The sequence below is a fragment of the Bombina bombina genome, chromosome 4 (assembly GCF_027579735.1).
Source record: "Bombina bombina isolate aBomBom1 chromosome 4, aBomBom1.pri, whole genome shotgun sequence".
Lineage (NCBI taxonomy): Eukaryota > Metazoa > Chordata > Amphibia > Anura > Bombinatoridae > Bombina > Bombina bombina.
In genome coordinates, this window is record NC_069502.1 from 624,587,338 (window position 1) to 624,603,727 (window position 16,390).

At 37.5% G+C, this 16,390-nt stretch overlaps 1 protein-coding gene across 4 annotated transcripts in view; it reads left to right on the top strand.

Moving 5' to 3' along the window:
- The window catches only part of PHACTR2 (phosphatase and actin regulator 2), a 435,085-nt gene that overhangs the window by 96,204 nt on the left and 322,491 nt on the right, over positions 1 to 16,390 (top strand). The window contains exon 1 of one of the 4 annotated variants that reach the window (XM_053710647.1): positions 14,842 to 15,414. The exons of 1 other annotated variant lie outside the window; for it this stretch is intronic. In XM_053710647.1, the coding sequence (XP_053566622.1) occupies positions 15,369 to 15,414 (46 nt within the window). In that variant the 5' untranslated portion in view covers positions 14,842 to 15,368. Of the gene's footprint in view, positions 1 to 14,841; positions 15,415 to 16,390 lie in introns of those variants that run through there. 2 more of the 4 variants (XM_053710645.1, XM_053710648.1) reach the window with 2 other exon arrangements.

The window sequence follows — 16,390 nt, forward strand, 5'->3', positions numbered from 1 at the left end:
ATCCTTTATGCACTGTTTGACTTGATCGATGAGTGATGTGAAATCCTGTTTTGATGGAATTGAAGACAGATTTGGGCACAGATATCATAGGTTATTCTCCATCGGAATATGATTCAGATGAAGAGGTTGTTGTTCTTCTTCTGGGAGATATAGATATAGCCTCAGAGACTGCCTGTGTATTTGTAGACTTAAAGTAACTGTCTACTGATGGATTTGCTGGCCCTCTACCTTTGTTGTTCTTCTCCTTCTGAGGGTTTTTCCTGGGAGACATGGTTTGTCACTGAAGTGATTGCACTTTACAGAACAAGCACTTTTAATATAATATAATGAAACAAAAATGGCAATAAACGATTGTCAGCTTAAAGTAACTGTTGATCACTTCTGATGTAAGTGTATATGAAGCGTAATAAATAAGTGTGTCTGTCACTAAGTAGTGAGTACTTTTTCTGCACTCAAATGTACTCCTCTTTAAGCCTTATTTATACTGTGATGCTTGTTTTCCTGCTTGCATTATTTCTTTGGTGCCTGTCTGTATTTTCTTGCATAAATACAAAAATAGCGTTAAACCAACACATACATTGTCAGATCATGTATTAGCTAGCTATCTGACTGTGTTTGCGGCTCACCGATGGGATGATAGGGGTATTTTGTGTGCTGTCCAGTGTTAGTTTTATGCACGTTGGGGTATTACCTTCATTCACTCCTGTTCGGCTCTGACAAGATGGTGACCGCCACGTGTGAGTACTCTCAGCTCTGTAATTTACGTGCACCGGTGTCTATCTGATCTCTGCGTGAGATTTTCTTGTCAGCGACATGATTGCCTACCAGCACTGTAGCCTTAGGTGATGGTCTCTTCAAATGTAAAGCTGCCGCCAGTCTTAATCCCGCTCCGGTCACAGGAGTTTAGGTATGTGAATGGGCCTCTGTGTTTAGCATGCTGAGGTGCTATCAGTGTCCAAATAAGGAGCCAGTACTACATTCAAAGCCACCAATATGTTCTGCTGGATCAGCTTATATCAGGAACATATTTTCCTCTATTATTCATAGCATTATTGTGCACTAACGTTAGGTATCTTTGGGCTGGATCTACGGAGCTCACGTAAAGTGAAGCCATCTCTATTGAGCGCCGGCTCCGCCCCCCAGATAGATCTATTTATATTCAGAATCTTGTGTTGCTTGTAGTTTTCAGAAACTATTGGTGTACATTTTTAATAATTACCCACTTGATGATGCTTTGGTATTATAGAACTTGACCAGGGATCCCTATTTTCTATTTACTTTTGATATATCTCTATATCTATGTCATCTATATCTATATATCTCAAGAGTAAATAGATAATAGGGATTGGTGGTATGCTTATGAGGGCATTGTGTAAAATCCAACTGGAGCATGTATATATGTGTGTGTGTATATATATATATATATATATATATATATGTATATATATGTGTGTGTGTGTGTATATATATATATATATATATATATATATATATATATATATATATATATATATACATACACCTAAGCACCCGCACAAAATATTAACAAAAAAAATGCAACCGCGCACATGAAATAACAAAAAAAAACTAACTGCCCGCACAAATTATTAACAAAAAAAAACTAACCGCCTGCACGGATTATTAACAAAAAAAAACTAACCGCCTGCGGTCCTGCTCTGTGGTCATCTCTGCTCCGCGATCACCTCCACTCTGCGCCGGTCCTGCTCCGCGGTCATCTCCGCTCCACGCCGCCTTTGCACTGGAGGAAGATAGAAGAGGTGCCCACGCTGGATGAAGACCTTCACTATCTGGAAGAAGACCTTTGCCGCCGGACTTTAGGAACTGTGAGTACCTATTTCTGGGTTAGACTTAGGTTTTTTTTTGGGGTGGTTTATGTTTTAGAATAGGGATTTTTTTTTTATGTGCGCAAAAGAGCTGTTTGTAAAAGAGCTGTTTGCACTTTTAAATGCAATGCCCATACAAATGCCCCTTTAGGGTCAATGGGTAGCTTAGGTTTTTTTAAACTTAGGTTTTTTTATTTTGGGGGGATGGTTGTGCGGGGGTTTACTGTTAAGGGGTAAATGGTATTTTTTTTAAAGTAAAAGAGCTGTTTAACTTAGGGCAATGCCCTACAAAAGGTCTTTTTAAGGGCTATTGGTAGTGTAATTTAGATTAGGGGGTGTTTTTATTTTGGGGGGTTATTTTTATAGGGGTATTAGATTAGGTTTAAAAAAAAATATTTTTGATAATTTTGTTTATTATTTTCAGTAATTTTCAATAGACTGCCCTCTGGGCAGGCTTATCGCCTAGTAAATATATATATATATATACACACACACATCCAGTCAGGATCCAGCACTCCCAAGAAACGTTAGATATCAGCAACCAGGGTGCACTTGAAATCAATATCCAGTTTTCACAAATAGTCAGGCACTTGCGTGACGTATGAATAAAGCACTTTAAATCCAGAGAGTGCCTGACTATTTGTGAAAAATATATATAGTAATCTATATTTTTTTTAATGTTTGATTCCAAGTCACACTCGCACTGTAGTGTTTGTCATTACCATTACAGGCGCCTTCATAATTGGGCTTTAAAATGGGATTGCACAATCATGACTTTCATAGAAACCTTTTCCAGTTTTCTTCCACTGAACCATTTAAATGTGAAGTGTATGTTGGCACGAGGGGCATGCTGTATGCAAGCACTTTTAAAAAATCATGCCCTAATGTTTTTTTCTATTTTTTTTATTTAGCTTTCCATCTTAAAGGGACATATAATGTATTTCATGATTAGGATAGAACATACAACTTTCCAATTTACTTCTATTATCAAATGTTCCTTGTTTTCTTATTATCCTTTGTTGAAAAGCAGGAAGATAAGGTCAGGAGTGTCTGCAGCACTATATGGTAGCAGTTTTGCAACAATGTTATACATTAACAAAAGCACTAGATGGCAGTACTATTTCCTGTTATGTAGTGCCCCAGCTACCTATCTAGATATCTATTCGACAAAGAATAACATGAGAACAAAGAAAATTGGATAATAGAAGTAAATTGGAGACTTTAAAAAAAGTGTATTCTCTATCTGAACCATAAAAGAAACAGTTTTGGGTTTCATGTCCCTTTAAGTGTTTTGGGCTAGATTCACAGGTGCGTGTGAGGTCGCTGAGGGGCCCTGTAAATGCAAGATAATGTTACAAATTAATGGTGCAATGCTTTACCTATCTTTTCGATTTTTTTCTTAGTGTGTATTCCTGGCATTAACATACGGCTAGATTACGAGTTTTGTGTTATGAGGGGTGCTGTGTTAACTTGCACGTTATTCTCACCACTTACTTACCTACAGCGCTGGTATTACATGTTTTTATAAACTCGGCATTAAAAGACAAGAAGTGAGCGTAGAGCAAACTTGTGCTCCATACCGCACTCTAATACCAGCGCTGCCTAAATCAGTGGTGAGCTGGTTTTACGTGCTCGTGCACGATTTCCCCATAGACATCAATGGGGAGAGCCGGCTGAAAAAAAGCCTAACACCTGCAATAAAGCAGCGTAAAGCTCTGTAACGCAGCCACCATTGATTCCTATGGGGAAGCAAATTTTATGTTTACACTTAACACAATAACATGAACCCCGAGTCTAAACACCCCTAATCTTACACTTATTAACCTCTAATCTGCCGCCCCCGACATCTCCGACAACTACATTATATTTATTAACCCCTAATCTGCCGCCCCCGACATCGCCGACACCTACATTATATTTATTAACCCCTAATCTGCCGCTCCAGACATCGCCGCCACCTACATTATACTTATTAACCCCTAATCTGCTGCCCCCAACATCGCCGACACCTACATTATTTTTATTAACCCCTAATCTCCCACCCCCAATGTCACCGCAACCTACCTACAATTATTAACCCCTAATCTGCCGCCCCCAATGTCGCTGCCACTATAATAAACATATTAACCCCTAAACCGCCACACTCCTGCATCGCAAACACTAGTTAAATATTATTAACCCCTAATCTGCCGTCCCTAACATCACCGCAACCTACCTACATTTATTAACCCCTAATCTGCCATCCCCAATGTCCCCGCCACTATACTAAAGTTATTAACCCCTAAACCTAAGTCTAACCCTAACCCCCCCCTAACTTAAATATAATTAAAATAAATCTAAAGAAAACCTACTATTAATAACTAAATAATTCCTATTTAAAACTAAATACTTACCTGTAAAATAATCCCTAAACTAGCTACAATATAACTAATAGTTACATTGTATCTAGCTTAGGGTTTATTTTTATTTTACAGGCAAGTTTGTATTTATTTTAACTAGGTAGAATATTTACTAAATAGTTATTAACTATTTACTAACTACCTAGCTAAAATAAATACAAATTTACCTGTAAAATAAAACCTAACTTGTCTTACACTTTTAAAAGAAACTATTCAGCGCTGAGTTAGTATCATAAACGGTTAAAAACACAGATATACATTACAATTCATAATAACAAACTTGTGCAAAGTCCTTGTGGAGATACACTTAAAGGTCCCACAAACAGACTATTTAAAATATATAGGGTCCAATACAACCTTGTGTTTGATAATATGTATGGTACCTTAAGTCATCAAATTGATAGGAGGAAAAACTATATCATTCAAGTTTTTGGAGATCTTTAGAATATTTTCAAAATATACAATTAGTTATTGTCTCCGTCTTTGCTGCTCCTTTAAACCCAGCCTTTCTTGCCAGAAGTTGTGGAATCCTAAACCTCCACACTCCTGCATCGCAAACACTAGTTAAATATTATTAACCCCTAATCTGCCGTCCCTAACATCACCGCAACCTACCTACATTTATTAACCCCTAATCTGCCGTCCCCAATGTCCCCGCCACTATACTAAAGTTATTAACCCCTAAACCTAAGTCTAGCCCTAACCCCCCCAACTTAAATATAATTAAAATAAATCTAAAGAAAACCTAATATTAATAACTAAATAATTCCTATTTAAAACTAAATACTTACCTGTAAAATAAACCCCAAACTAGCTACAATATAACTAATAGTTACATTGTATCTAGCTTAGGGTTTATTTTTATTTTACAGGCAAGTTTGTATTTATTTTAACTAGGTAGAATATTTACTAAATAGTTATTAACTATTTACTAACTACCTAGCTAAAATAAATACAAATTTACCTGTAAAATAAAACCTAACTTGTCTTACACTAAAAAGAAACTATTCAGCGCTGAGTTAGTATCATAATCGGTTAAAAACACAGATATACATTACAATTCATAATAACAAACTTGTGCAAAGTCCTTGTGGAGATACACTTAAAGGTCCCACAAACAGACTATTTAAAATATATAGGGTCCAATACAACCTTGTGTTTGATAATATGTATGGTACCTTAAGTCATCAAATTGATAGGAGGAAAAACTACAGGGAGTGCAGAATTATTAGGCAAATGAGTATTTTGATCACATCATCCTCTTTATGCATGTTGTCTTACTCCAAGCTGTATAGGCTCGAAAGCCTACTACCAATTAAGCATATTAGGTGATGTGCATCTCTGTAATGAGAAGGGGTGTGGTCTAATGACATCAACACCCTATATCAGGTGTGCATAATTATTAGGCAACTTCCTTTCCTTTGGCAAAATGGGTCAAAAGAAGGACTTGACAGGCTCAGAAAAGTAAAAAATAGTGAAATATCTTGCAGAGGGATGCAGCACTCTTAAAATTGCAAAGCTTCTGAAGCGTGATCATCGAACAATCAAGCGTTTCATTCAAAATAGTCAACAGGGTCGCAAGAAGTGTGTGGAAAAACCAAGGCGCAAAATAACTGCCCAGGAACTGAGAAAAGTCAAGCGTGCAGCTGCCAAGATGCCACTTGCCACCAGTTTGGCCATATTTCAGAGCTGCAACATCACTGGAGTGCCCAAAAGCACAAGGTGTGCAATACATGGCCAAGGTAAGAAAGGCTGAAAGACGACCACCACTGAACAAGACACACAAGCTGAAACGTCAAGACTGGGCCAAGAAATATCTCAAGACTGATTTTTCTAAGGTTTTATGGACTGATGAAATGAGAGTGAGTCTTGATGGGCCAGATGGATGGGCCCGTGGCTGGATTGGTAAAGGGCAGAGAGCTCCAGTCCGACTCAGACGCCAGAAAGGTGGAGTACTGGTTTAGGCTGGTATCATCAAAGATGAGCTTGGAGGGCCTTTTCGGGTTGAGGATGGAGTCAAGCTCAACTCCCAGTCCTACTGCCAGTTTCTGGAAGACACCTTCTTCAAGCAGTGGTACAGGAAGAAGTCTGCATCCTTCAAGAAAAACATGATTTTCATGCAGGACAATGCTCCATCACACGCGTCCAAGTAATCCACAGCGTGGCTGGCAAGAAAGGGTATAAAAGAAGAAAATCTAATGACATGGCCTCCTTGTTCACCTGATCTGAACCCCATTGAGAACCTGTGGTCCATCATCAAATGTGAGATTTACAAGGAGGGAAAACAGTACACCTCTCTGAACAGTGTCTGGGAGGCTGTGGTTGCTGCTGCACGCAATGTTGATGGTGAACAGATCAAAACACTGACAGAATCCATGGATGGCAGGCTTTTGAGTGTCCTTGCAAAGAAAGGTGGCTATATTGGTCACTGATTTGTTTTTGTTTTGTTTTTGAATGTCAGAAATGTATATTTGTGAATGTTGAGATGTTATATTGGTTTCACTGGTAAAAATAAATAATTGAAATGGGTAGATATTTGTTTTTTGTTAAGTTGCCTAATAATTATGCACAGTAATAGTCACCTGCACACACAGATATCCCCCTAAAATAGCTATAACTAAAAACAAACTAAAAACTACTTCCAAAACTTTGATATTAATGAGTTTTTTGGGTTCATTGAGAACATGGTTGTTGTTCAATAACAAAATTAATCCTCAAAAATACAACTTGCCTAATAATTCTGCACTCCCTGTATATCATTCAAGTTTTTGGAGATCTTTAGAATATTTTCAAAATATACAATTAGTTATTGTCTCCGTCTTTGCTGCTCCTTTAAACCCAGCCTTTCTTGCCAGAAGTTGTGGAATCCTAAACCGCCACACTCCTGCATCGCAAACACTAGTTAAATATTATTAACCTCTAATCTGCCGTCCCTAACATCACCGCAACCTACCTACATTTATTAACCCCTAATCTGCCGTCCCCAATGTCCCCGCCACTATACTAAAGTTATTAACCCCTAAACCTAAGTCTAACCCTAACCCCCCCTAACTTAAATATAATTAAAATAAATCTAAAGAAAACCTACTATTAATAACTAAATAATTCCTATTTAAAACTAAATACTTACCTGTAAAATAAACCCTAAACTAGCTACAATATAACTAATAGTTACATTGTATCTAGCTTAGGGTTTATTTTTATTTTACAGGCAAGTTTGTATTTATTTTAACTAGGTAGAATATTTACTAAATAGTTATTAACTATTTACTAACTACCTAGCTAAAATAAATACAAATTTACCTGTAAAATAAAACCTAACTTGTCTTACACTAAAAAGAAACTATTCAACGCTGAGTTAGTATCATAAACGGTTAAAAACACAGATATACATTACAATTCATAATAACAAACTTGTGCAAAGTCCTTGTGGAGATACACTTAAAGGTCCCACAAACAGACTATTTAAAATATATAGGGTCCAATACAACCTTGTGTTTGATAATATGTATGGCACCTTAAGTCATCAAGTTGATAGGAGGAAAAACTATATCATTCAAGTTTTTGGAGATCTTTAGAATATTTTCAAAATATACAATTAGTTATTGTCTCCGTCTTTGCTGCTCCTTTAAACCCAGCCTTTCTTGCCAGAAGTTGTGGAATCCAGGATCCGAATGTACATACAGAAAAAAATGAAGCGCAAAGAAAAAAGATTCAAGTGTGGTTTTATTAAAGCGATATAATGCGCGGAATATAAATATGTACTCACCAGATGTACAAAAAGTTCAAGCCTTTTATTGTAAACTCAAGTTTTAAAAGCAGTTTCAGTGTCCACAGCACCACATCAGATGAAGCCGTCAGCTTGCAAGATGTGTTGAAAACAGAACTGGAGGGAGAACCTGTCTTACACTAACACCTAACCTTACACTATAATTAAATAAACAACTTAAATTAAATACAATTAACTAAATTAAATACAAATACCTAAATTACAAAAAAAATAAAAAAAAATACACAAAATAAAAAACAAATTACAAGATATTTAAACTAATTACACCTAATCTAATAGCCCTATCAAAATAAAAAGACCCCCCCCAAATAAAAAAAAAAACCCTAGCCTAAACTAAACTACCAATAGCCCAAAGAAATCAGCTCTTTCACCTGTAAAAAAAAAAAATACAAACAACCCCCCCAACAGTAAAACCCACCACCCACACAACCAACCCCCCAAAAAACCCTAACTAAAAAAACCTAAGCTCCCCATTGCCCTAAAAAGGACATTTGGATGGTCATTGCCCTTAAAAGGGCATTTAGCTCTATTGCTGCCCAAACCCTAATCTAAAACTAAAACCCACCCAATAAACCCTTAAAAAACCTAACACTAACCCCCGAAGATCCACTTACAGTTTTGAAGAGCCAACATCCATCCTCAACGAAGCCGGGATAAGTCCTCAACAAAGCCGGGAAAAGTCTTCATCCAAGCCGGGAGAAGTGGTCCTCCAGACAGGCAGAAGTCATCATCCAGACAGCATCTTCTATCTTCATCTATCCGGCGCGGAGCGGGTCCATCTTCAAGACATCAGGCGTGGAGCATCCTCTTCTTCTGACGACTACCCGACGAATGAAGGTTCCTTTAAGTGACGTCATCCAAGATGGCGTTCCTTAGATTCCGATTGGCTGATAGAATGCAATCAGCCAATAGGATTGAGCTTGCATTCTATTGGCTGTTCCAATCAGCCAATAGAATGTGAGCTCAATTCTATTGGCTGATTGGATCAGCCAATAGGATTGAAGTTCAATCCTATTGGCTGATTGCATCAGCCAATTGGATTTTTTCAACCTTAATTCCGATTGGCTGATAGAATTGTATCAGCCAATCAGAATCTAAGGAACGCCATCTTGGATGACGTCACTTAAAGGAACCTTCATTCGTCAGGTAGTCGTCGGAAGAAGAGGATGCTCCGCCCCGGATGTCTTGAAGATGGACCCGCTCCGCGCCGGTTGGACGAAGATAGAAGATGCCGTCTGGATGAAGACTTCTGCCTGTCTGGAGGACCACTTCTCCCGGTTTGGATGAAGACTTCTCCCGGCTTTGTTGAGGACTTCTTGCCGCTTCGTTGACGACTTCTCCTGGCTTCGTTGAGGATGGATGTCGGCTCTTCAAAACTGTAAGTGGATCTTCGGGGGTTAGTGTTAGGTTTTTTTAAGGGTTTATTTGGTAGGTTTTAGATCAGGGTTTAGGCAGCAATAGAGCTAAATGTCCTTTTAAGGGCAATGCCCATCCAAATGCCTTTTTCAGGGCAATGGGGAGCTTAGGTTTTTTTTTTTTTTTTGGGAGGTTAGTTGTGTGGGTGGTGGGTTTTACTGTTGGGGGGTTGTTTGTATTTTTCTTTACAGGTAAAAGAGCTGATTTCTTTGGGGCAATGCCCTGCAAAATGCCCTTTTAAGAGCTATTGGTAGTTTAGTTTAGGCTAGGGGGATTTTGTTAATTTTGGGGGGGCTTTTTTATTTTGATAGGGCTATTAGATTAGGTGTAATTAGTTTAAATATCTTGTAATTTGTTTTTTATTTTGTGTAATTTAGTGTTTGTTTGTTTTTGGAATTTAGGTATTTGTATTTAATTTAGTTAATTGTATTTAATTTAGGTAATTTATTTAATTATAGTGTAAGGTTAGGTGTTAGTGTAAGACAGGTTAGGTTTTAATTTACAGGTAAATTTGTATTTATTTTAGCTAGGTAGTTAGTAAATAGTTAATAACTATTTAGTAACTATTCTACCTAGTTAAAATAAATACAAACTTGCCTCTAAAATAAAAATAAACCCTAAACTAGATACAATGTAACTATTAGTTATATTGTAGCTAGTTTAGGGTTTATTTTACAGGTAAGTATTTAGTTTTAAATAGGAATTATTTAGTTATTAGGTTTTCTTTAGATTTATTTTAATTATATTTAAGTTAGGGGGGTTAGGGTTAGACTTAGGTTTAGGGGTTAATAACTTTAGTATAGTGGCAGCGACGTTGGGGCGGCAGATTAGGTGTTAATAAATGTAGATAGGTGGCGGCGATGTTAGGGGGCGGCAGATTAGGGGTTAATAATATTTAACTAGTGTTTGCGAGGCGGGAATGCGGCGGTTTAGGGGTTAATATGTTTACTCTAGTTGCGGCGATGTCGGGAGCGGTAGATTAGGGGTTAATAATTTTATATTAGTGTTTGCGATGCGCAAGGGCCTCGGTTTAGGGGTTAATAGGTAGTTTATGGGTGTTAGTGTACTTTTTAGCACTTTAGTTATGAGTTTTATGCTACAGCTCTGTAGTGTAAAACTCATAACTACTGACTTTAGAATGCGTTACGAATCTTGCGGGATAGGCTGTATCACTCACTTTTTGGCCTAAAAAAAAAAGCTTGTAATACCGGCGCAATGGAAGTCCCATTGAAAAAAAGACTTTATGCAAATTGCGTAAGTTAATTTGCGGTACGGCCAAAAAAGTGTGCGGGACAGCTGTACTTACAAGACTCGTAATAGCAGCGGTAGTAAAAAAGCAGCGTTATGAACCTTAACGCTGCTTTTTTACTCATTATGCTTCTAGAACATGACATCTAGCACATCAAACACGAACCACTAGCAACAAGGAAAACAATAACTACAACAGCAACACTTAGGAAAAACACTTGCACCTCTTTATGTAAATGTTAGTGACTGTAAAATATGTGCATGTCTGTTTTATTTTGTGACGTAGTCTCGCTGAATAGAAAAAAAGGTGTCTCAAGGGCCTGGCATTGGGTGTTCTAGATTGTTCTAGATGCTTGCTGGAATTTTTCACCCACTCTAGGTCTAGGAATTCATATAAAGACTCTACTGCCCTTTGTAAAGTATTTCATCTTGTGGATTGTTCTCTGTATTTCAAAGCTTATGAAGTTGTCTTGTTTTTCTTTTACTTCTAAGGGCCCAATGATCTAAAGTTCTCTGCTCTGGTGAGATTATCTAAGAAGTCTTGTCAGTATTGTGAGGTCCCTCAAAAACAATTTAGAAAGGAAATTGTTAGCTTATATCTCACTATAGAATTTTGGATGTAAAGAAAAGACACATACATTGCAACATAATGCTGAAAACAAGACCCCAAAGATGTTGCAAGATTTCACTCCATAATGGCGAGTTTTTCATAATCTGACACTAAGGGATCGATTTATCAAGCTACGGCGGACAGGGACGTACTTATGCGCCCCTGTCTGCCGCAGCTCACCTCTGGCGGGCTGAATTCCGCTGCCGTAATTCAGCATTGCACAAGAATGCAATTTTGTGCTCTTGTGCAACGCCGTCCCCCATGCCCGCACACAGCCAATTATGTGTGGGCAGGAGCTGTCAATCTCCCCAGTCGGACGAGACCAGGGAGATTGAAATTTGCCACCTAAGAGGTGGCGAAGAGGCTAGGGAAGCAGCGATCTTGTTAGAACCTGCAGTCGTAGGGGGGCGCAGCCTTTGATAAATCAACACCTACGTGTTTTTAAAATGTATTTTTACATATGTTAGAGTGTACTGTTTCATGCAGGGATTTTTTTAAGGCGTTTTTCTGATCCTGGTAACCTTCACAGTGAAAATGAAATACTGCGATGGGAACAGTTACGAGACAGATGCTGCTTAATTTATAATAATGGAGAGTGACTTGCAAGATGTGACAAGGGTCAGGTTCAAGTCTTTAAGAATTCTGCAATTTTTGAGTTGAGATATTGGGGCAAGTTTTTTCTCTTTGAGATATTATTCTCATAGACGGGTTTTATTAAACCTAGATGAAAAAAGAAAAACATGAAAAAATATGATTATATTATTATTCTGACAACAAATTATGAAAAAAATATTTTCAAAAAGTCTGAAAGGGGATAAGAATTCACAACAATGTTCTTATTTTGCCTTCTATAACTAATATTTAGTCTATGAAACATAGCACTACAATTAATTCTTTTGTAGTCCTTTGTGGAAACAGAACTAACTAGCCAAATGTACTTGCTTATCACGGTCTTTGTGAAATGGCTCTAATGAAAGCAGCTACCTAAATATTTTATGAAGCAAATACTTCACACAAACAACATTTCTGTACAGAGGAAAAAAGTATTTTATTTCTCAGAATCTATTTTATGTACCCTTTAACACTAGACAATTTTTTTAGGCTAACATTCCCTATTTTATTTTTTCTTTATATTTTATTTTTCTTATAATTCATAATGAACAAAGACAGAAACATATAACACTGAAAAGCGAACTAGCATTTTGGGCAATTATACTCTCGTTCGTCAAATGTGTTATATATATATACATATATATATAAATAAATAAACAAATGTATAGTAGCAAGCACACACCACGTTTGGGCACTGTGAGGGCAGAGTTGGGCAGCCATATGAATGTGGTCCAGACAAACTTGGAGACAAATGTTTTCGCCAGGTAAAAAAGATTTGGTGTTAGTGGCCAAATTTAGTAATGTCTTAGATTTATTTTTCTTGTTTTACTAAACAAGTCGAGTACAGAATGAAGAGAGCCCTGCTCGGAGGAGTTTACAGTCTACTGCTCTATATGATACTGGCACAAAGAGGATGATAAAAAAAAAAAATAACAGCACAAGAGATGTTAAATCCCTGAGTTATATGTGTGTTGCCAACATAAAGGCTCTGTATAACCAGCAGCTAAAGATGATTAACAAAATCACACCCTGTGCTCTACTGACTGTCAAGAGAGTAAACCACTGCTATGAGTATTACTGCCAGCCAAGGAGATTTACATAATTATTTTGTGTTACTTGCCAGAGTATTACTAGTAGATAGGTGGTAGAACTATTGGTTTGATTATGAATAGCAACTAAGGGCTTAAAGGGACAGTCAACACCAAAATTGTTATTGTTTAAAAAGATAGATAACGCCTTTACTACCCATTCCCCAGATTTGCACAACCAACATTGTTATAATAATATACTTTATAATATTTAAACCTCTAAATTTCTGCCTGTTTTGAAGCCACTACAGACAGCCTCTTATCAAATGCTTTTTTATCCGCTTGTCACAACAGGAGACTGCTAGTTCATGTGGGCCATATAGATAACATTGTGCTCATGCCCGTGAAGTTGAGCACAGCACAACACTAATTGGCTAAAATGCAAGTCAATAGATAATAAATAAAAAGTCATGTGACCAGGGGGCTGTCAGAAGATGCTTAGATACAAGGTAATCACAGAGGTAAAAAGTATATTAAAGGGACAGTCTAGGCCAAAATAAACTTTCATGATTCAGATAGAGCATGTAATTTTAAACAATTTTCCAATTTACTTTTATCACCAATTTTTCTTTGTTCTCTTGGTATTCTTAGTTGAAAGCTTAACCTAGGAGGTTCATATGCTAATTTCTTAGACCTTGAAGCCCACCTCTTTCAGATTGCATTTTAACAGTTTTTCACCACTAGAGGGTGTTAGTTCGCATATTTCATATAGATAACACTGTGCTCATGCACGAGAAGTTATCTGGGAGCAGGCACTGATTTGCTAGACTGCAAGTCTGTCAAAAGAACTGAAAAAAGGGGCAGCTTGCAGAGGCTTATATACAAGATAATCACAGAGGTTAAAAGTATATTAATATAACTGTGTTGATCATGCAAAACTGGGAAATGGGTAATAAAGGGATTATCTATCTTTTAAAACAATAAAAATTCTGGTGTAGACTGTCCCTTTAATATATCAAGATTGACTGTGCAAAACTGGGAGTGGGTAAAAGGGGTTATCTCTTTTTTAAAAATATTTTTTTTAGATTTGACTGTCCCTTTAAAATTACTGTTTAGTTGTAAAATATATAGATATGGTATTGCCTAGTGTAGGGTTGTATAGGGCCTAGAATTTGAGGAGGGCCAATCTTGTGACCCCCACCTACAAATACTCATTGGTTGGTTGTTCAGTGTTTTGTAAAGGACAGGTGGTCACCCTAATTACAAAGTGTTCCATAATACAGCATTCAGAGATATGTAAAAAAACAAACAAGTTTTCTTGAAATTTGCTTGTTAGTAAAAAAAAATCCCACTGTGTTGCAGTTCTATCTATGATGTATCAGTATGATTTATATACAGCAGATCTGTTTAACCAGCAATCCATGAACCACATGTGGCTAAGTATGATGTATTTTCATATATCAGGCAGCATTGTGTTTTTTTTTTTTTTTAAATCATCCCTTGTATTTTTTGTTCAGTTTAACAAATTGTGAAGAAAGCATTTGTGGGGGATAATATGCAGACATATGAGGAAGGTGTATAGTGGTAGATTAGTAAATTAACTCGCTCTCCTTTCTCTTTTGCAAGTTCTGCATATGTTGAAAACTAAATTAAAAAGTTTTTTTGACTTCCTGAAATAAGTCATATCAAATATCTGTTGTGTTGCACTCTATTAACGATTTTAACCACAGGTCATGTTATGTTTGTATCCTTGATAAAATGTACCGAGAATGAAAAAAAAAGCTAATGCATTATGCTATCAATCAGTCCATCTTGGCAGGGTAGCATAACCCTTCTTTTCTTGCATCTAACACTTGCACAATTCACAGAGACGTCTTTGTTTCAGGCTGGACTGCTGCTAGAGAGAGAAAATGAGAGAGTGAGGGAGGAAAGTTTGCAGCAGAAGAGAAGCCTGTCGGAATATAAAGGCAAACACTGCAAAGTAGAAGAAGCGAGCAGCAGAGGGAGATTTAAAGTTGAGTGAAAAAAAAAGACAGTATTTGTGTGAGCGCGTTAGAGAGAAGGGCACTTATGTTTAGGGAGAGGAGAGCAGTGATAGAGAGGGGAAGGGAAACCCAAAGCAAATAAACAGAGGGCGGGGGACAGATACATACAGATATGTGCTCTGCTGTGCAGGCAGGGAGGGGTGTGATGTGACCTGTGACCCGCACAAATCTGCTCCAGGAATGACAGGCATTCAGCTGAGCAGGAGCAGTCAGGCTGCGGGCACGGTGTGGGGTTGGGGTACCGGGGGACTCGAGACGGGAAATGAAGCCTGAAGGATATTTACTCCTGTTATTGATGCTACTGCGAGGAGTGCATGGGCACCGGAGTATGAGAGCTGCTTGAGAGCCGGGAACGGGCCCGCCTAGAGGTGAAAACATGGGCCAGACCTCGGTGTCCACTTTGTCTGAGCAGGCGAGCAGCGGTGAGTGTTTAACATGAAGGCTACAACAAGGTGCCTTGCACTACTTAATGTGTTGCCCTCTGCTTATACAGAGAGAACGTACACGGAGCAGCCTGCCCTGTTGTTATATGGAGATACCATGCTACTTCATATACACAGGACATATTGAGATTACATTCTAATTCAAGTATATAGCGTTTGTTTAATGCACATAACCTCACGATTATATTGCGAGAACATGCTGCTTATGTACAGTCAGCAGTCTGCCCGGTGTTTTATAGAGAGAGCACATTACTACTTATTATGGGTAGATCACAATCCTCTAGAAAAGAGTATCTAGTGATTCACCTACAAAAAGCATTACCTACGTTTTGCTAAAGGAATGCGATCTATGTGTAGAACCAGTATTCCTGTGCTGTATTGGACATGTGAGTTTAGTGATTGTATACAGAGCTAATATGATGCCCTGTAGTTTTATAGATAATTTAGGGCCAAGTGAGTATATAGAGGATTTACTTATGACTAATACAATGACCTGAGTAAACATAATGTATGTGCTGCTGTATACAGAGCTAGAATGTTTATATGTACACACTAAAGTGCACTAAATTCAGGCTTGTTCCTATGCATTTTATCTGGGTCTGAAATTCTCCAACTGAAACCTCATGTGTTTGACCCAGCTGTTTTTTTTTATATCAGCATTGTTTTTTCAAGTAGGGAACTGTGTGTATATGTGTGTATGTATGTGTGTGTGTGTATATATATATATATATATATATATATATATATATGTGTGTGTTTGTTGCACAAATTATTAATTTTAAATACACTTAATCTGTTCTTTGTATAACTTAGCAACATGTATAAATATCAGGAAATGTTATAATATTCACTGTCCCCACCCTTCTACTCCACAGTGCTACTCTTCTGGAATATACAATTGCTTGCTTGATCCTATTCCATTACAGTTTATTCTAGCTCTCCCTTTTGCTTTGTT